The 22,191-nt window shown below is 42.6% G+C and overlaps 1 protein-coding gene across 5 annotated transcripts in view; it reads right to left on the bottom strand.

The window, feature by feature from the left end:
• Nucleotides 1-20,001, bottom strand: part of ADGRB3 (adhesion G protein-coupled receptor B3) — a 576,088-nt gene extending 556,087 nt beyond the window's left edge. For 4 of the 5 annotated variants that reach the window (XM_056856071.1, XM_056856073.1, XM_056856074.1 and 1 more), the window contains exons 1-2: nt 19,864-20,000; nt 16,469-17,237 (exon numbers count right to left, since the gene is read on the bottom strand). In XM_056856071.1, the coding sequence (XP_056712049.1) occupies nt 16,469-17,222 (754 nt within the window). In that variant the 5' untranslated portion in view covers nt 17,223-17,237; nt 19,864-20,000. Of the gene's footprint in view, nt 1-16,468; nt 17,238-19,863 lie in introns of all 5 variants that reach the window. The other variant, XM_056856072.1, reaches the window with a different exon arrangement.
• Nucleotides 20,002-22,191: the final 2,190 nt, after the last annotated feature.

Below are 22,191 nucleotides of genomic sequence, written 5' to 3'. Positions count from 1 at the left end.
AGAAACCATCTGGTTCACCTTTAAGTATCTGCAGAGCTCCAGACCCAGGATCTGTCTCATTGTATTCTGTCTTGACCTCTCTATATAGAGCCTAAAATTAAATTTCTCACAGCACTCAGAAGGGCTTAAACTTTTCCCCAAAAGCAGAAAAGCTGGTTTTTTACTTTCTCGGATACTGACTTCCTTGTTTCATATAGAGTATTGCTGCTTGCCTTTTCAGCCAAAAAAAATATGGTCTAACGTTGTATCTGAAGAGTGAAAAGTTTTTCATTTGATAAGCACCTTTGGGTCTGGTTATTTTAATGATATTATTTATGATTCATGTGTAATGCTCTATATGTGATTGACTGCAATGGCCTTTGGCATTATGATCTACAGTTAAAACAATAATTTACTATGGACTTTTATAGAATTTGCAATTCTATAATGTAGAATTACAAAAATTTTACTTAGGGTCATTAAGCATTATTTACATGTCAAATTATGATCAATTGCTCTTGCTTCTAGAAAAGCTATGTTTTACTCAGACAGAATGCTGTTCCATACTGTCTGGCTTCTCTTCAGAACTACATCTTTGGTGTGTGTGTGTGCGCGCGCGCCTGATTCAAATGTTTCTGCTTGTCACTACCAACGTATTTCTGCCATGAGCATGAATTAAAAGCCCTGGAAAGGTACAGAGTGGCATTAACCATTGGGAGGTCAACTAATATGTCCACTGCCCTTAATTGTATAGAAATTAAAAAAAAAATTCTGATTCTTTACAGAGCCTATTAGGTCCTCTCAAGCAAGCATCATAAATGAGGATAACCTAGAAGGGGTGCTTAAAAGATTGGCAAAGCAGCAGCAGCCACAAACTTTTGTCATGGCAAAACACAGTTCTCTGGAAGTACTGCATAACTGACAGTGTCTCCTGCACACATCAGTAGGATTTACTGTATAATGCCAAGTGCAATATATTCCATGGTCTCTTGACAATTTGAACAATTTCAGGTGCAAACACAATTTCCCTTTATGAAGTCACAAAGTACCTATATTTTATTATAAGTACTTGAGAAGACGCTAGAGGGGAGAAAAGTAAAATCCCTATTTGTTCACCATCTTCCCTTTGCACAAATATATTTATCCATTCGTGTTAGCTGCAGGGATGAGGTGATGGTGATTACATAATTTCTGTGACTTATTTTCTGAAAAATTGCTTACGAACAGTAAAGGAACAATGATAACAATAGCTCACTCTCCCACTTAAGACATTAAAATAAATGCAGTTTTAAAATACATACCTTCATTTTGTATAGGTTTACAACATTTATCAACAGCGGCATAACTCAGAACGGGAACCTAATTTTCAAGAAATGCAATTGTGTTCAGAAGACTTGAGCTAATATCTGTTAACTTTTTCATATTTTGCCAATAAGAGTCTAAACGTTCATTTAATGTTAGGCTATACATAACTTTGCTGTTTCTTAATAATCAGAAGACCTTTGTGAGTATAACACTCCAATTTTTTCATGTTTTAACAAGTTTAATTTTAGAGATGGGGAAATACCATGATCTATGTAATCCTGAACATATTTACAGGACTACCACATATGCTTAAAAGTCTTTAACCCCACATTCTAGCCAACAAGCTAATTACCCTTTTACATTTGTGCTCAATCTGTATGTGTTAAATACCATAGCTAAAAATTGTGGTATTTATTATTATTTATGCTATTTATGATTATCCTGCTTTTCTTCCATCTTGGAACTCACTCATGATGGTGCAGTCAAGGTTCTTGGGTGGTCCCTCATCTTGGCTTTGACCAGACCAATATTTACTTTCCTTCAACAGGTTACTCGTTAGGGCAATCCTAAGAAGAGTTAACAACCTTCCAAACCTGTTGATTTCAATTGTTTTAGAAAAATATAACTGTTCAGGATTGCACTGTAGGGCACATCCTTTCAGATTACTCTGGTACCTGGTGATATTGATAGATACTGCTTTAGCAAAGTATCTACATACAAGTGCTCCATATTAATGATATTTTTACTTATTTCTGCTAATCTACTAAAGGCAATCAAAATATGGAAAGAACACAATACTCAGCTTATGGTGAATATTCAGAGTGATCCCCTAAATAAAATACCTGCAGGAAGATCCAATGGGATTAAGTAAACATGATGCAGATAATACTGTCAGCTTTTAATTAAGCAAATTCAATATGGAATAAATTAAAATACATACAAGATGATTAATCAGGAATTAGATCAGGAGTTTTATAGTCCTGCTGCTCCGCAGAAACCGAATGCAGAATAGGATATTTTTATTGGCCACTGTAGTTACTTAAGAACATTGCAGGCTTTCACTCTCAGAATGAATTTCCCATCTCCCCAAGTTGCAGATTTTAGACTTTTACAACTTCTCTTTTAAAAAAACAGGATCGTGCAGGAATATTTTCCTGTAACATCAGCATAACATTGCTCCAATTACAATTACAATTTTTTACACTCTACCTCTTCCACCCTGGAATTAATAATGGACTGTATTACCTAATGCAACAGCTATGCTAAGACAAATGGATAGCCATTATATGAAAATGCAATTATACAAGATAAAAAATGATGAGAATAGTACATCATTTTTGGAGTTCAAACTATAATATCAAGCTCCTTGGTATTACTCTAATTTGTACGTAATATGCATGTCAGGTTGTTACTTATTATATTTCATTCTGCTAACTGAAAACATCAAAAGGTATGATACCTTCCAAAAGTGTTGCCAACAATTTACAATGATAAGGTTGCACAAGCTTATTTAATGCCTTCAGATTAAAGAAACAGAGAGTCAGCAATACTTCCAACAATACCATTCAGAATAACTACACGATTTATTATATTTTGACTTTTAACATACTTCAAAATTAGAAAGATAAGGATGTGCTTTCTACTAAATCAAGTAATTGCTCTATCAAGCCTACCACTATCTTCTGACAGTGGCCCTCCAAGGAATGATTATGCTTACTTTTGCAGTTCTGGCAAAGTAAGAGACGGGACCTGAGCATATGCAAAGCACCAGAAATATGGTCTTTTTTAAAGCTGGGTGAGATTATTTTAGTTATTTCAAAATATATATATACCACTTTTCCCAAAAAAATGTGTCAGAAATGATCCAGAGCAATAAACCTATATTTAAAATGATAAAACTACATCATAATTCAGGATATTTCTGGCCTGACTGTATACCTGAAAAATACCTTATTGGTATTTTTTCAGACATATTTAGGTATCCCAATTGATATTTGGAATTCTCAGGAATACTGGTATCTAGGTCTAAATATTTCCAGAAATATTCAGAAACATTTGGCAATATCTGGGGCCAGCATTTTAAAGATTCTGGAGCTGTCCCCCCCCCCCTTTAACAGGTTTCCCGAGCAATGGAAATGAGGGGGAGGGAGGTATCTCTCCCAGGTAACTGTCTGCTCAATCCCAAAACTTGAAACGTGTAAGTAAACAGAAACAGCTGGGATGTAATCCAATTGGTTGGCACTATATAAAATCCACATTCCGAATTGTGTCCTGAAAAACCCTCAATTGAACCCTAGTTGCTCTGTGGCATGGGGGGATACTGGTGGGGTCAGCATTTCATAGCACAATTTTGTGCTAAAAATTGTGCTAAGAATTTTGTGCTAAGGTGCCAAAAGTGTTGTTCTTGCCATGCTCATAAAAGAAAAAAAACCTCACAAATACCACTGGAACAAGAGACATTAGGAATGTAAACAAGTATGTCAATTAAAACAAGAAGAATCCACAAAAGCACCTACAATGAAGTTCATGCATGCTGTACTGGTGTTGTGTTTCTACTACGAAAATGGTAATCATAAAAGGACCATGGTTTTAAGCACTGGGTGAGATGGGGGAGATTTGGAGAGTAAGGGAAAGCAGCTCCTTTCATGCACTGCTTGGTTGACCACTATCAGGAACTAGAAGTTGGACTAGATCCACTAGGGCTCTTGTTAGCTTCTTACCTTCTGTTTAAGAGAAAGAATTATAAAATAAAAATGTCTTTAGCTGCCAGTGGAAACTGTCCAGAACGTAAGGTGGCTTCTTTCAGAAGGGGACATATGGAAGGAGTTATTCCTCAAACAGTTATAGTTTATACATTACAGAGTTGATGCATACACTGTATTTTATAGTAAGAGATGAACCCTGGTTCAACAAATATCTCGTGTTCAGTCCACACATAGGTTGTTTGCAAATCATGCAATCACTCTGTATGTCTACACATTCAGCTGCAGGTTGAAAGAATGCTTACATATCTACACAAAGGACTGAGAAGATGGAATTAACTTCAGATTGAAAATCAGGGACATTAATTTTCAATGTTTCCCTATACAAAACCCCCTGAAACAAATCCCCTGCAAACAGATACCAAGCACATCACAAAAAATGTTTGTCGCTTAGCGCTTGCCTGCTGTGCTGGATCTTTATTTACAAAAGGTATTTAATGCAAGGAGAGGGAAGGCAGCCCAATCTCATGAGATCTCAGCAGCTAAGCAGAGTCAGTACTGGGAAGCGACACCACCAAGGAAGACTGCCGAGGAAGGCAATGGCAACCCACCTCTGATTAATTACTTGCCTCGAAAATCCCTAGCTGGGGTCACCATAAATTGGCTGTGACTTGATGGCACTTTACACACACATTTAATGCAAGGAAAATTTTAAAAAAGTGATCCCCTATATGCATTCTTCCAGGTCTGGTGAAAATGTTAATTTTTTTCAGCCTCTCAAACCAGCTCGAGAGAAAGCATGCATTGCAAGCAAGTTTTTTTGAAGACGTTATTTGTGAGGATCGCAACATCACTACACAGAACTGAGATGTACACAACTTTTTAAAAAATCAGACTGGAGCACATTGTGATGCTGGCACTTGGAATCCGATTAATTCATCCACTCTCAATCATTCATTTTTCAATATGTGCAGCTGTGAACTAGAATACAGCACTGATTTCAATTTTAAGGTAAATACATTTTTCAAATTTAAATTCCAATTGGAGCACATTCTTCCTCTAGCAAACAATTATTCATTTGTGGGTCCTATGAATCTAAGAAACAATGCAAATTCAAGATTTGGTATAAAAATCTATTCAGTTTACTAACTGAAACAATAAATGTTGTCCTTCTTACCCTACATCTAAGAAACATAAGCAACGTCTGAACCTTTCAATAATTCAAGATTTCTGATTCAAGTGCCTAGCTTTTTTCTGAGTTTGTCCAAAGGACAGAAAGAAAGGCTGGCAAACCATTCCTGAGCAGGGGGGGCTGAAAGTGCTCTGGAGGCAGCGTCACCCCCACCGCCAGCATACGTGGCCTCTTATCATGGAATAAGAGGCACTTACGCTTGTGGGCGGGGCCAGTTCCATTGGTGCCTGGGCACCGCGGAGCTGCATGCTGCTCCTCCGACATCGCAGGCTCTCCAGGACCTAAATCCTAGAAGAGAAATGTGGTGTTAGCATGGGGGAGGGGTGTTCCCAGGGGCAGAGTTGACGGTAGTCAGCTGCCAAAGCCCCTCTAGCCTAGGAACATCCCCTCCAGAAGCAGAGTTTTCAATGGGGCTTTTTTTAATTTTTGGTTTTTTGAAGGGGTTTTTAAGCCTCGCAGTGGCCGGGAAACCTCTTTGGAGGCGCTGCGACAGTGCCTCAGCCAAGCCATCTCCGGCCGCTGCAAGGCTCAGGAATGATCTGCATCAGTTTAGATTTTTCCCTTCAGTTTAGCTGTTTCTACATGGATTTTCTCTATAGACCATGCAGAAAACAATGAGATCAAAAGCATGGCCAGTGGAATTAAGCTAATGAAGCAAGCAATCTCCATATCCCCCTTCCCTCTGCAGCTCACTGAGCTCTCCAAAAATTCTGCTCCTGGGGGGTCAAGAAACACTCAGCAACAGAATGGTGCCTGCAGAGTAAATGAAGAATCAATGAAAAATATCACCTTTTCCTCTGCCAACATAAGTGCCCTTCTGCTTGCATAATAGAACCTTGGGATCCAATCCAGTATATTTTAGTAACCAATTTCCTTGATTTTTCCAAAATTGTCAGATATTCCTCCAGGCACAGACTTCAATAGCCTTTAAAATAAATTAGTGTAATTTTATGGGGAGGGGAGGTGTTTTGTTTTGAAGGATGATGGTATGTATTTGTTTATAGAGTGTGGATCTGCAAAACCAAAACAAAAATACTACAGAATAAAAAAAAGATATGTCTGCTAAAAAAAAAAGAAAAAAGGATCCATCTCCTAATACTGACAATATAACTTAAAATGCTATTTTTTTTCTATGCACATCTTTGGCCATGGAAAAGATAGTAGAGTTTAATGTATGTACTGACTGCTATCTATTTTGGTAGATATATCCTGTAAATATATCCTGTAAAGATAACTTTTCTGTTCAAGTGTATATATGCTTATGCCAACAAGTGTCCACTATTATATTTATTATAGACAAAATGAAATTGCCTGGTGTCAATACTTACATCATTTCCAGACCTACATGCTCTCTTTAGCCAAGTTCATCTGTTTCTTTAGATCAGGGGTCTGAAAACTGCGGCTCCCGAGTCGCATGCGGCTCTTTGGCCCGTTGAGTGCGGCTCTCCAAACTTGGTTCGGAGCCCCTGCTCTCGCGCTCGCTCGCGCCAGCAGCCGGGCTGCGGAGCCGGTGCGCCTGAGAGAGAGAGAGCAGGCGAGTGGGCGTGCTGTCTCCCCCCCCCTGCCGTGGAGAATGGCCAGGTCCCCCTTTCCCTTGCCTTCAATGGTTGGGAGGCTAAAGCCTCCCCTCCCCTCTAGCCGCGCGATTGCTGGGCAGGCGGCTTGGCGGTTCCTGCCCCCTCACCCGCCTATCAGCTGTTGGGTGGGGCGGGCTTCCTTTGGTAGACCTGACCTTTGGCTGAGTCCCCTTGGGAGGCCATGTCTACCCACTGGCTTTCTTGGCGGTAGACCTGCACTCCGAGGAGAGGAAAAAGTCCCCCTTCAGAGGCCAGGTCTACCAATTGGCTTCTATGGGCCTCCGGAGGCCAGGTCTACTGCCAAGAAAGCCAATGGGTAGACCTGGCCTCCCAATGGGACTCAGCCGGAGGCCAGGTCTATCAGTAGGCTTTTATGGCGGTAGACCAGGCCTCCAGACGAGGACTCCAGACGGGGAGGGGGAAATGGCAGGGACTTACAATTTAATTTTTATCAATAAATAAGATCACTATTAAGTATATCAAGTTTTAAACAGTGTACCTATAGTTTAATTAAGACTTAAAACTTTAATTAAAGCTTATTAAGTTAATAAAGAGTGTACCTACCTATATAGTTTAAGTTTAAGAAATTTGGCTCTCAAAAGAAATCTGTTGATATTTGGCTCTTTTGACTAATGAGTTTGCCGACCCCTGCTTTAGATAATTTATTTCATGATTGTTACTTCTTTTTAAACCCTTGACCAAAGAATGGTACACTCTTATCTGGGATGGTCGTCCTCTTCCACCGAGTGCGCAGCTTCAGGAGGGATGCACATGGAGTGTTGAGGGAGTTAGGGGACACCCGCCTAGCCAGCCAAATCAGCCAAATCAACCCTGGCGATCAGTGGGGTGACAGATGTCGCCGCCAGATTGCCCTCACATCCACCTCTTTTTATATATTTTGGATGCTTCCCTGACTTCTGGTTGGGAAGTTCTTATGCAATGAGCTGACATTTTCCCTTTGTCGTTGTTCTAATAATTTTTTTCATTTGTCTCTTCTAAACTGTCTCTTTTATGTTCCATTTCCTTTCACCTCTAAAACCCTTCTTCTTATCTTTGGCTGGCATAAACTAGCTTTTCTTTCTATCTTTTTTTCTTTTTTGGTTTATTATTTTTACTTTGCTCCTTTACCTTTTGCCTGCAAGCATTAACTGATTTTGCATATTTTGGTTGGCTGCCTCCCATCCTCCAATATTCCAGGACAGGATTCAATAGTGACTTCTTATCATGCTCCCCCAAACCAGAAGCTACTAGAAGCATGGTAGAATGTGAGTGGTCATATCACAAGTAAGAAGTAAGCATGCAGCATGAATTTTTTGTTTGCACACTAAGAGCTGTAAATATTTTTAATTCTATCACCCAAACTAATTATACCCCAAAACTTATAGATTTTTTTTTTACAAATGGACATTTTCCAATGGGCTCGTATTAAAAGGCAGTCAAATATAACAAGGTAGAACACATGACACAGCATTTGTATTGGTCCACAGATTACATACTATGTATTCCCAATCTCATCAAGCACTTTTTGGCAGGTAATAAGTGGACTGGATTGATCACATGGGCATCAACATCTGCATGCACATTTGGGCTCACTAATCAAATCAAAAGTACCAGTTACTAGCAGCCATTTTACCCACATTCATATATGAAAGTCTATACCAACCTGGGTACATAGATTGCTTACATTTGGATCTGCCCATCCCCTCATGAGCAACTGGACTCCAGGCATGGTTTTGTACGCAGAACAGCTGTTGTGTGGGCAGTAGCTTCCTACTGGATACTGTATGCTTACAAATATGATATCAGATTGTAAATCCCACTGAAGGCTGAACAATCTAGAAGCTTATAAGAAGCTGAGCTGCTGTGCCAACAACTACTTAATTTTAAAAAAGAAATTTACCTCCCACACAAGTAATATTATTGAATTTCCCATCGATAATATAACTTGGTCACACACAAAAAGCACAACAAAAGTATAATTACTAATATATGCACAAACTAATGATGCATTGTCAATTTGCACTTTCTGTTTGTAGTCAAGCTTTCTTTACTTTGTTTTATATTTCTTTTTAATAGTAAAATAAATAATGCCCAACAGAATACTACTGTGACCTTTATTTTATTGCAATTATACCAGAGTTACAGAAGAACAGCTAAACCTCAACTTGAGATTTAAAGAGCCACAACAACTTTGAATCTGGATGCTTTCATAGATCCCGTAGTATATGACTGGAAAAAAAACTTAATAAAAATTAATTCCCTTGGAAGAAAGAACTCTTCTCTGAATAAATTATTTGCTGTATATTAAAATGTTAAGCAGATCATTCTACTACAAATTAAAACTGAAAATTGAACACTACAATGCTGATAATTCCAGGTAATAATATTAAAAATAACATGAATCAACAAAGTGAGTTGAAAACTTAATCCAAAAGAAGTAAAAATACTTTATAAAAGATTACTATGCTGCTGTCAGGATTCAGTAAGCACAACTGCCCTGGGAGTTTAATGGCAGCTCTTAAAAGCAAATTAGTCAATTGTGAATTTAAAATGTGAAGCCACCATTCTCTTATGCCTTTTCAACATTTTTTTTATTCTCTCAAAGGAATTAGTGACAGGATAGTCCAACATACCCACTATCATGCAATCTAGTCCACTCTACAGTTCGTGATTCTACTCACTCAAGGAAATTATTCACCAACTGCCCAGGCTACTGGTGCAATAAAAATGAAGACTTCATTATTCATATTAGAATTGGGAGAGTACCTAAAGGAAAACAGTACATGTGCATCAACATCTGCATGCACAGGGATGGGAAGGGAGAAATCTATTTCCCAATATATTCTATGAATATTTTCAATAGGCTGTCCTAATGAAACGTTCTGCTAAACGGAAGCCTTGTTCTAAAAGATGAGGCCTCATTATGGGAGGAAGGCTTCTTATTAAAAGAGAACTAGTGGGTTGGATCCAGTAGTAGATTTCTGATTCTTCCCTTCCAGTGCAGACCACTGGGTTACCCTCATGCTGTTTCTGGGGATTCCTGTCCTCCAGAGGCAGCATTTGGGGGAGTATTTCAGGCTGCAGAAGTAAAGGGGAAGTGAAAAGCCCCATTTGTCTGATGGAAATCCCTTCTGTCACAGGAAATTGACACTGGATCCAACCCTTTGACTTCAACCCAATGTCTGTTACAAAAGACATTCACTATAAAAACTGAGTGAAAATGTATAATTGCACATTATAATTTATTATTAGGTCTATGACTGCTGCCTTTGACCAAGGGAGGAGAAGACGAGGGAGGAAATTGCACATTATAAGGCTTTCTTTCAATCGAGGCCTTCTCTGGGGTTGCCACCCACCCAGTCTTAAAAGACTGAGAAACCCAAAGTAGGGCCTTGGAAGATGACTGTAGGGGTTGGGTAGGTTCATAATGGAGTAGGTGGTCCTTCTGGTATGTTGGTCCCAAACCATATAGGGCTTTAAAGATCAATAACAACACTGTAATTTGTGCCTGGAAACAGATTGGGAGCCAGTGTAGATAGGCCAAGGCTGGAGTGATATGGCCCCTATGACCCACTCCAACCAACATCCTTGCTGCAGCATTCTGCACCAACTGAAGTTTCCAAACACTTTTTAAAGTCAGCCCCATGTAGAACACATTGCTATAATCTAATCTACATGTAACCAGGGCATGCACCACAGTGACCAAATCTTTTCTGCCCAGGTAAAGCTACAGTTGGCTAACAAGTCGAAGCTGGTAAAATACAGTTCTGGCAACACAGTCTCACTCCTCGTGTCTATTTCCAAGTGCACGTTATCCAGTAGTTATTCAACTCTCTTGGGTCCAGAAAAGGTTTCTTTAGGAGTGGATGCACCACTGTCCACTTCAAGGCAAGAGTGACCACCCTGTCTCTCAGGGAGGAGTTTACGGTCTCCTGAACCCAGTTTATTGCGCTCTCCCCCCAGCATATTTAAGCAGCCAGGAGGGGCAAGGGTCATACAAAATTCTAAGAATCCTGTCCACATTGTCAAACTGCATAAGCTGAAAGTTATCCCACACAACTGGACAAATCAGCACCCTTAGACCATCTGATCCTGTTCTAACCATCCTATACACTATATTTCAGCTATAAAGGTATTTCTAACATAGGGAGAACATAAAAACTTGCACACTGTTTTGTGACATAAGTCTGATTTGAGAGCCTTCCCCTTCATGACAGGCCTCCCATGACAGGGAATTATGGGGTAGATTGAAGTATCTAAAGGAGCCTCTTTTGGCTTGACAACTGTTGACAGGTATGTAACAATCTTATAAATATAAACGTGAAATCTTACATTAATGAATGAATTAATGTTTACATTAAGCTAAACCAATACTAAATATATCCTAAGCTCATCTGGAGCTCCCTCTTAAACTCAGATTTAAGTAAAATGTACATCATTCTGCACAGACATAACTGTGCTATTTATGTTTTCTCTGTAGTCCTGTCATGTGACCAGGCCTTAAGATGGCAATTGCTTCACCATTTATGCTCAGTAGCTTTGAAGTATCACATCCTCAAAACTGTAGAGTTGTTAGATGTGTTCAGAAATACATGTTAATTTGAAAAATGGAATAGCAAGAGGTAAAGAAGAAAATGTTTAGGAATCATCTTTATTAGCTCAACTGTACAATGCAGTGTATGTTCTAAATTTAATAGACTCAGAAACCAAATAATAACACTGTAATAAATACTGAGAGTAAAATATTACAGAGCATTGTTGAGCATGCAACATTTCGACATTGCCATGGACACCTGGTCCAGTTGCTGTATATCCACATAAGAAAGAATAATCAAATTGCAAAGTGTACAGTTTGTGAATTGTGTAACACGATTCAAGTTTTCTCATTTGAACTAGGTTTTCATAGGCCCAGATAAGCCTCTTACAGTGCAATCCTAAGCAGAGTTGATAGTCATCATATGGCAAACGTTCCAAGCTTTTAACATTATTATAAACCTATAAGTGGGAACCTGTGAGATTTGTGGGAGGGGAGAATCACTAGGCTGCCCACTCACTGGCTCCCGTTCCCCTGCTTGCCAGTTGCTTCACACAGTGGCAGAGGGGGACAGTGGCACAGGCTCATTCCTCCCGTCTGCCTGAATTGCTGCCCCCTATGGCTCACTCGCCCTGACCTGGATGGCTCAGGCTAGCCTGATCTCGTCAGATCTCAGAAGCTAAGAAGGGTCAGCCCTGGTTAGTATTTGGATGGGAGACCACCAAGGAATACCAGGGTTGCTGTGCAGAGGAAGGCACTGGCAAACCACCTCTGTTAGTCTCTTGCCATGAAAACCCCCAAAAAAGGGGTGGCCATAAGTCAGCTGCGACTTGATGGCACTTTACACACACACATGGCTCGCTCACTCACCCATCTGCCTCCTCATTTAATGCAACAGCAGCAGTGATGGTTCCAGCTCCTCCTCCTCCCCACCTGCCTGATTTAAGTATCCACAGATGGGTGAGATCCACAGATGTTGACAATTAGATATATTTATTGCAAGACATTTTATGTCCTAAAATACCATATCTGAAGTGTATTAAACAGACTTCAACTTCAGGCTTTTGGGGGTAGGGGGGTTAGTTTTAGCCTTTGTAGTCTATACTACCAGAACAACTCTACTGTCGCCACTGAAAAAAAGAGTAACTTGGTTCTGAGAACGGCTTTGCTGCCTATAGGGCTGCTTTGCTCATCATGTCAAACATACAATTTCTGCTTGGATCCCTATCATACATATAAACAAAACAAACCTTTTCCTCTAATGTTACTATGTGAATTATGTGTCAGACGTAACTGATGATAGTTAAAATACATACATTGATTCTCTGTAAAATTACTACATTTCAGTGGTACAATGTATATATACCCTATCATATAGTTCTCAAATTTCCCAGAAAACTATAGTTAAGCACTGTATAAACTTGAAAATCACTTTTCAAAAAATGCTTAGCTGATGATTAAATATAGTACAAGTTCAGCATAATGACCCAATAATAAAATTGAAAAATACATAACGAGCACACATTTTAAAAAAAACAAAAAACACCTAACACCACACACCTAGTGAAAGAAATAGGAATATATATTTTGAATTCTAGTAAAAGAAAGTGGAAGCTTTGTTTTTATACTAATGTGATAGAATATGTACTTATTTAAAACACTTTTATTCCAATTTTCCACCCAAATAGGGCCCTAAATATTCACTAACGTCATGATACTATTAATGACTAACCACAGTTAGTGTGAGTAAAACATAGTTGAAATAGAAATATATTTTTCTCCAAACTCTTGGACTCCCATGCTCTAAAACAACAATTTGAAAAATCAGTTTTCAGTAGCTCTGCATTCTACTAGGTACATTGTCACAAGCACTGAGTCACAATTTCCACCTACGTCAAAAAAGAAAAATAGGTAGAAACATGTATTTTGCGAACATAATTGTCACCCACACACGTCTTCATTTCCTAGGTATCCTGTGGCTGTAACTGGAATGGATACTGAAAGAAGCATGTATAACAAGAGGAATGACAGCTCTTTTGCAATTAAAATGTAATTGTTCCCCAAATATAGCAGCTGAGAAATCACACTAAAAATGCCTATACTGCATAGCGTCTGCATTCACTGAATGGCTGTTCCATCTAGAGCTCTGTGGGAGTGATAAACCCCAGTTTACTGTCAGACTAATCTAGAACACTTTCCAAAGAGGCAGAACGTAGCATGCCACCTTTGATCCTTTTAGCTCTCCCTTTAATAACAAGCAATTATCAGGCATTATTTAACTTCATGCCATGAAAAACTTCAATTGCCCATTTCCACTCATTAACCTTCTGCTAAAAGGAAAGGACTTATTTTCCCCCCTGTCCAGCTGGCAACCTTATATTTAAGTCTAACTTCTGGTACACAAACATAAAGGTTGCTGGCTATCCTTCTACTTTAAGAGATGTGTTGCATTGAAGGAATCTCCCTTTCTCATCCCCAAATATGACAGCTGAATAAACTATCATGGGTGCTCATGCACTGCTCCACAGGATATACGTCTCAGTTCTGGAGTGTAACTTGATGAAATCTTGAAGCATAAAATGTAAGAAGGTAGCATAGTAATCGGCTACTGTCACGAGCCCCCTCTAGATCATGGAATCCCTAACACCTGTGCCTGTTTCCCCCCAGAAGAGGGAAAAAATAATCCTGTATTTACAGTGTCTTCATTTAATCTTTATTATGAGTCAACAAAGAACCCTGGCAGCCATTTGTCACACTTTCCATCAATCCCAAGTCTATCTTAATGCATCCATCACAAGCATAACCATCAAGCTCTCTGTAAATCTGCCCACCCTCCTCCAACTGAGTTCACAGGAAACTGGCCTGCCAGCTGCCACTTTTCTCTAAAAACTGGTCTTTGGGGAGTGAAATGGGTGCAAGAAAGAATACGGTTTTCCCCATCGCCATCAGGAATGGGTTAAAGTCCGCAACTGTTCCCAAAAACAATTACAGCCTTCAAATGCTAATAGGTTCCTAAGTCTCTCAGACACTTTCTGCAGTTTAATTGTCTTAATAGTCAGCTTCAAGCATTACAATTTGGGGGGGGGAGGGGGATTTCTTATTCTAAGGGACATTAATTAGCTTTAAATGATGTTAAATACTATCCCTGCCGTTACAAGGGCTTCTATGGGATCTTTACAAGAAACAAGCATTTGAGTAATTTAAAATTACTTTGCAGCCCTCATCCCCAGCTGCAAACAGTATTTGGAGAACCACTGACCAATGCAAGTCTTCCCCCCATACTACTTTGCCCTGCATCCCCCTTTCCACCTGCCCTCCCAGAAGTCACTAATCTTAGTCCTCCTTTAGCCTCAATATAGTAGCTGCAATACTCCCGCCCTACCCCCACCCTTAAGAGTATCTTTGGCAGCTCAGCAGTTAGAGCAGCTTCAGCTTTTCTTCTCCCACACCACTCAGCCTTGGCTGCCCTTAAAGAAAATCCTCACAGAACAACGTGTCAATTTTGCATTCCTTTACAAAGGCAACTTCTATTAGGGAGACCGGCAGCTTGGCTCTGCCTCCCCATAGACAGAGAGCTTTGTGACCATGTAGAAACCAGGGAGAGAGAAAACATTTCCTGCATTAAAATGCAACCTCCTTCAAAACAGGGATCTATGCTTAGATAGGGAGCAAATTCTCTCTCCCCAGTCTTCCTTTCTCTCTCCCTCTCTCACACACACTCACTCCCTAGTTCCATACCAAATTTATATAATTTCACAGGAAACAACCAGCCTCCTCATTTGCGCACTTTCTTAACCATACTAGGTAATGTACATCTAGGTATCAGATCATATTTTCTTCATACTTCAGTACATATAACATTTTGCATCTCTGAACTATAACATGTCTATATTTTAACACCTCTATTTTTATTTCCCTAACACGTCTTTCAAGTCCAGGTGGTTCTTTTGCTAACATTTTCCTGCATCTGCTTCTTCTTCCTCTCTACATGTCTACAGGAAGACGGGGGGGGGGGTAGATTCAAAAAGAAGAGATTGAATGAATCTTTATGATGAACAGAGACAGGTGGCACCTAGAAATACCTGACATTTAGCATCCAGACCTGGCACAGCTCACAGGCTGCTTCATTTAAAAAATATATATTAAAATACAACCTCCACATCTGCATAATTATTTCACTTTGAGACCATCACCTCTCATGGAAATTTTATTGCCTGCGAGTTGTGGGGAGAGGAGAGGAGCGGGTCTCCTGGGGCTGCTTCTCTATGGACAAGATGAACTTAATGAATTTCTCTTCTGTGTGTGTGCACATGCACATATATATGTGCACACACATGCTAAAGTACAATTTAGGATTAACAGATGTCCCTTTTCTCAAGTCATCAGCAAAGATGCATAACAGATGTTTCCTTATTTCAGCAAACCACAGATCTCACAACATACCTTATTGCCTTAAACCTTTCTTGAGGCAAAAATGGTCTAATGTATTGCTTACATGTCTGTTCCACCTTTCTTCCATCATGGAATTCAAGGTAGAAATCTCCTATTCCAGGCGCTGACCTGTTTCATGCCTACTAAACTTCAATAAGATTATGTATCTTGCAATCATACCTTGGCACCAGTAGTGCCAGTGGCAACACCTGACTCTGTTTAACTCTGTTAAACCCAAAGTATTTTTCAGCTACTGACTTGAACGTAATCAAGATTGTCCTTCACCCTCAACTTCTGGCATCCTGAGCACTTTGAATGTGTAGAACTTTATTCAGGTTACCCACATGCCTTTGGAAAGATCTTCCTTGCAAAGCCAAAGCAACAAGATCACACACGAATAAACATATGGTAGCTGGGTGGTTGCAGTGAGAACAAGAGAGGGATAGTAACTTGGTTACCATTCTACTAGTATTATCGTAAGCAGGGCTGAGAACAAGAACAGAAGTCCTCAGTGAAATAGGAGGAAACTGTTCAATAGATATTTTTTTAAAAAAACAACTGACATCAGATTAAATAAAAAAAAATTAAATCCTTCCTTGAATGTTGGAAGACCTTCATAAATCCTTGGATGCAGGCAGCTGGTGTGGAGTGCAACTCAAACCAACACACACACACACACATATATATCAGTGGAATCAAAAGCAAGATAGGACTTTGTGACAATTAAGAACTACTAAAGAGTACCTACCTTCCTTCGGTGGCCGCTTGGCTTCCCTTGTAAGGTTGCAGACCTGGGTAGTTTGCAGCTCCTGGGTGAGACAACCTTCCGTCTGCTCATTAAGGGGCAGTACTACATTGTTGAGCAACACCAGGGACTGCTCATCTCCCCCCCACTCTCCCAAGTGCTGAGGGCAGGTGCATTTTGTATACATGATCCCACAAGACTCGGTTCTCCCATTCTCAGATTTCAAGCAGCTCTCCAGCCAAGTGCATAATACATGGCAACCAAATTGGCTTGGGCTCACCTTGTTCAACACTAAAAATTCAAAGAAAGATTTCTGTTCATCTTCCTTTTTGTACAATCCTATGAAATCGAAGGGGTAGACCCGGCGTATCTGAATGAAATTCTTATCATATTGGAGAAATACAAAAGCATTCTTGGAATCACAGAGCTGCATTATAGAATGATTATTCTTCAAGAGATCCTTAATTTTTTCATGGGAAAAATGATCAAACTGATAAGCCAGGAGAGAAAAGTTAGAGCAGCTGAAGTCCTTTTTGGAAAATTTCAGGTAAATACTATATTTGGTCGGATCTGGATTTTCCAGCGTCCAAGTGCAGTTTGTAAAGTTTTTGGGAAACATTTCGTTTACAGAATACGATCCATAAATGACCCCCTTCACCAGCGTTGAACACCAGAAGTCTTGGGCGGCATTAAATCCAAACATAACCAGTAGATAGGTGGAAAATATATAAATCAGCAAATTACGAACAGCCTTCATCCTATGTCATTTGGCCTGCAGGAAAGGAAAGAAAAATGCAGGTCGAATTCTCCACACAATGAAAATCAAACTCCTTCCAGTATTTCTGCCAGATGTTTTCAAGATTTCAGATAGATCCCCCCCCCATGAAATGGCAGGTAATTTCTTTTTAAAAATTATATCACATGAAAATTTTAGATGATGTGTGAACAGTGCCACCATGTGGCCAATCTTACTGTCAAATTCTCCATATTCCTTTTTTAAAAAACAAACAAAAAACATTTGTTACATTATTAATTGAAATGTCCCCTCTTGTTTAGTACATATTCAGCTTGGTAGGCAATACTTTACAATGCTTAATTAAAGTTAAAACCCAATGGTCTTTATCCGTTTACAACAGAAACATTTTTTTTAATTTTTAAACTAAAGAACTTTCTGTACCTAAAACAATTTTCACTCCTAAGGACAAACCAGGAACAGCTGTTATTCTATTACATCTTCTCTGTTAGGTTTAAGAATAATTGTGATGAATTACATTCATTACTGAAAAATGCACTTTTTTTTGTGTGTGTGCTGTAGACAGGGCATTATCTTCCATGTGGCCCCATGCAATTGCAGTAGCAACCTGAATATACTAAAGGTCCCATTTTAAAAAATAAAAATCTGGTCTGATACGTAGCAAGAGTCAACATTTATTAAAATGTTGGAGGTATTATTGTGGGGAACATGTGATTAGTTAGACAGCAAGAACTTTTTGCTGGCTGTTAGCAATGCTGAGATTCACAATTCGGGACACAATTTCTGCATGATCCAGCCTCTTGGGATACATGAAGAGGATCTATAATACATGTGGCCAAAGACAGCATTGCTGTGCTTGGACAGCCCTCTGAAAATGGACATGGATTAGGTCTTTTGGCTATCCCTTGCCCTTTATTACTGTTAACCTTGTTTTGTAGCTGTGTTGGTTGATGAAAGAGATTATCTCTTCTATTTACCAGTTCTGTCACAAATACAGCAACTGCATTAGTTCTCTCTGCACTTACAACCCTAGTTAGATTGGCTTTCTCATAACAGTAGAAGGATATGAATCTTGCCTGCATTTACCCCCAGAAGGTGTCTTTTTATAAATATATCACATACATGTTCAGCACTAACATCTGTGAGAAGTTGCTTCACCCTTATTCATCTTCACTCTCTTCGTAAGTATTTGACATAAGTGAGGCCAGTTTAATTGTTATTCTTTAGTTGACAGTTTATTTACAGACACACATATGAAGAGTTACTGAGTTCTTGACAAAAGTCCCTCTCTCTGTGTCTCTCTTTCATCTCTCCTTTGAATGACCAGGCATCTCCCACCCCCAATTGCGTAATGCTGAACAATCCGAGGATACGGTTCCCTCAAAGAGATTTTGCACTTCCCAGATTATAAATTGCACACTCCAAATGTAGAGAAGGGAAAATAGCATCAGCTCTTATTCTCTTTAAATCTGTGGCTTTAATGAGAGATTTGGAGAAGAGCGGAAGTATCGTTGTGGGAAACAGCTTCTACTGAAGCTACCTAAACAATTAGATTTTTCTCTTTGGCGACAGTCACAAGAAATAACAAATGGCTTCTTTGCAAATACAGGCTGCTAGGCCATTCGAGTGAGAAGTGAGAAACTTGCTTTTGGTAAAACCTGCAAATAATCCCCTAAGCTTTACAAAGGTTTCCGGAGCACTTTGCAGGCATTGCAGCTCTGCGCAGTATTATTCAGGAGGGTCTGGTGGTTGAAAGACAATGTGACATGAAGGCTCTAAATTAGGAATTCCATCATTGAGGGGGGATCCATCTCACAATTTGAAGGCAGTGTGTTTGCTTGTTTTAAGATGAGAATAAAAGCCTGGGGAATGGAGTGTGTGTGAATAGTAGTGTGTGTGTAGGGACGGGACAACATCCCGGTAAAATAAAAATACAAACATCTGCAGTGCTAGACTGCTTTCCATTAAGAAACGTGGCCAAAGGGGCAGCATTTTGGCTCATCCAAACACAAGAGACAATCCTCCCTAAACCACACTTTGGGGCACACTGGATCAAGCAAGAGAGAGTATTTGGGGGTTGCAAACGCAGCAAAACGCCAACGATGAGAAGTTCTCCCCCATTTCAGAATCAAGAGGTTGCAATGGAGCATGATGTCGGGGTTCTGCTTAAAAGGCTGGTCCCTCAACATGACGCTTTGCCCATTGGGGGCTCCGTCTTTTTCACCTGCTTCCCCCCCCCCAACATCTTTTTCTCCCCCTTCTAGGCGACGCTGTAGTTTAATCGAGCCTAGACGGCGCCATCACTCCACCGATCCGCTCCAGAACTGAAGACTTCCCTTAAACTTCGTATTAACCTCAGGATCCCCCCCTCCTCCTCCCCCCCTAGCAGTAACGTTCCCCCCATGGTGGCCAAACCTCCCTGGGTCGGAAAGGCTCCCTGGGTGGTTCGGGCGGCCGCCGCTCGCCCAACGGAATCCCCTAACGTTTGGGTCGTCGGGGGCTGCACTTGGCTGCAGGGATCCTGTCGGGGATCCTGTCGGGGATCCTGTGTCTCCCCCTTCTCTCTCCCTTCACCAACACTGGCGCCTTCCTCCCCGCCATCCTGGGTTTAATGTCCCCCCCCCCTCCCCGGAACGAGCCTTACCTTCCACTCCGAAAGCAGGCAGGCTATTTCTCTAAGCAGATCCCAGCGCCACAGGCACGCGTCCCAAAAGCAGGCACGGCGAGATTCCCCTTCTGGCGGAAGCGCCGTTGCCCATTTTCCTCCGCTCGCGGTCCAAAACCGAGGCAGAAAGGCAGGCGGGGAGGAGGGGGGGGAATTAAACCGCAGAAGGGAGGAGGGGGGGAGTGAAGCTCGCCACGGCCAGCTCCACCAAATCCAGCCACCACGTCTACCAGGGGAACGCAAAAGCCCAAACAGCGAGAGGAGGGGTCTTGTTTTTCAAATGGGCTCGTCGGAACAGCACAGGGTTCCTTTCTCTCTCTTTTTTTTTAAACTTGGCAATCGAGTCTGCCCCAACAACGCACACACAGAGACGAGGCGGCAGGGACGAGCCAGCAGGCGAACTCCGAGAGACGCGGCTGCTCCCTGCCGCCGCTCGGTTGGCGGGCTTCGGCTTCTGGGCGGTCGTCGCCAGTCGGCTGGGGCGCCTCGTTCCTCTTTGCCGCCGCCTCCTCCTCCCACCCCCGAGCTCGCAGGTAACCGAGAGAGGGACGCCGACCGAGGAGGGGAGGGGAGGGGAGGGGGGGGAGAGAGAGAGAAATACACGCCGGGTAGGTCCTTGGCCGAGGCTGCCGTCCGGAGGCTGAGGGGACGGGCGGGAGGAGGACGGCGGAGCCGCGGGAGAGCGAGTCCGGGCGCGTGTGAGTGCGTGCGGCTGGCGAGGGCGGGTGCGCGCGAGGGGAGGATGGAGAGGGTGCGTGCGCTCCAGCCTGGGCGCTCCCTGCCTTCTCCGGGATGTGTGTGTGTGCGCAAGGGAGAGAGAGAGAGAGAGAGCGAGCACGCACCGCGCTCTCCCTCCCTCCCCCCCCTCTCCCTCTCTCTAGCGGCGTGCGCCCCGCGCTCTCCCGTGCGCGCGCGCGGCTCTCCCTCAGCGCCTCGCTTCTCGGCCCGGGCGGGCAGCGCGGGGGCTCGACGCCGCCCCCTCCTCCTCCTCCTCCTCCTCCTCCCCAGCTCCCCTTTCCTCGCGACCCTCAGCACGTCTTTCCCTCCCCGCGACCCCCCGCTCTTTTCTCCCTCACTGCGCCTGGGAGTTTTTCGCCCAGCTTCGCTCCCCACCGCCGCGAGCGCAACTCGGAGGCCGGGCGGGAGGGGAGGGGCGGGGAGGGGCGCGCGGTCGGGCGGGAGGAGGAGGAGGAGGAGGGCGAAGCGCAGCCCCTCCCCTCCCCGCGCCTGCCGCCTTGGCTTCGCAAGCGCCGAGCCCCCCTGTGCCGCAGCCGCGAGAGCCCCTCGCTCCGCCACAGCCGCGCGTCTCCAAAGGAGCGCGCGCGCCGAGGGGGAAGCGCGCGGCGCTCGGCTCGCCCAGGGCCGCCTTCCACGGCCGGGGACCACAGCCGTGGCCTCCGCCGGGCTGGCCCTTAACACTGTATTGGTCCTTTTCCCCACTCCCCACCCTATCTAGGAGCTCTGGTTAGGATCGTGGCCGCGTTTCCAGGGCTGGAGCTGGGGGGTCGCTCGGCGAGAGGCAGTGGTGCCGGAAGCCTGGGATTTCGGTGGCCTCTCGCCCCCCCCCCTAGTTAACGTCGGTGGGAGCGCGCGGAGGGGGGCGATTTCAGCAAAGAGAATTTCGCCCTGTTTTCTGCCGCTCTGTCCGCGGCGACGGGAGCGTCGGCGGCGTCCGTGTCTCCGTCACGCCGGGGGATGCCTGATGGCCGCAAGGATGCCGTCAGATGGGTTGAACATCATCGCGGCTCTTTCGCGTGGACGTTTTCAACCCAGGGACGGGGAAAAAAACCCTGAATGGTCACTGAAAGTCAGGTTTAGCCCGTCCAGGGTGATCCCTGGAAGCGAATGGAACGCGGCTGAATGACGGGAGACATGAATGGGCTTTTCAAGGTGCCTGGGGGGATGCACTGCAGAAGAAGGGGAAAGGGGAGGCGGGTCAGCTGTTCCCCGAGCCATGGGGATCTCAGTTGGATCCAAAGAGCCCAGAGGAAAGAGACAGGGGGGTGTGAGTGAGTCAGTGAGTGAGAGCAAGAGCAAAAAAATGCAAGGAAGACAACAAGGAGCAGATAAAATAACAAAGATGGTTCTAAGGGGGGGAATGCATCCTGTCCAGTTCAGTTTATTTCAATACATGATCAGCGCGAAAAGTATTAAGGGAAATGCATACCAAAAAAGCAGGGGCAGTGTCCAAATGCTAATGGCAGACTCCAAACCCAAATTATACTCTCTGACCTGGAAACATTTTTTTAAATTACAATGGAAATACAGTCTCTAGAAAAGGATGGTGGTGAGATGATACGGTGTATG

Source organism: Euleptes europaea, chromosome 10 (assembly GCF_029931775.1).
Source record: "Euleptes europaea isolate rEulEur1 chromosome 10, rEulEur1.hap1, whole genome shotgun sequence".
Classification (NCBI taxonomy): Eukaryota; Metazoa; Chordata; class Lepidosauria; order Squamata; family Sphaerodactylidae; genus Euleptes; species Euleptes europaea.
This window is presented reverse-complemented; position numbering and strand designations above follow the sequence as displayed.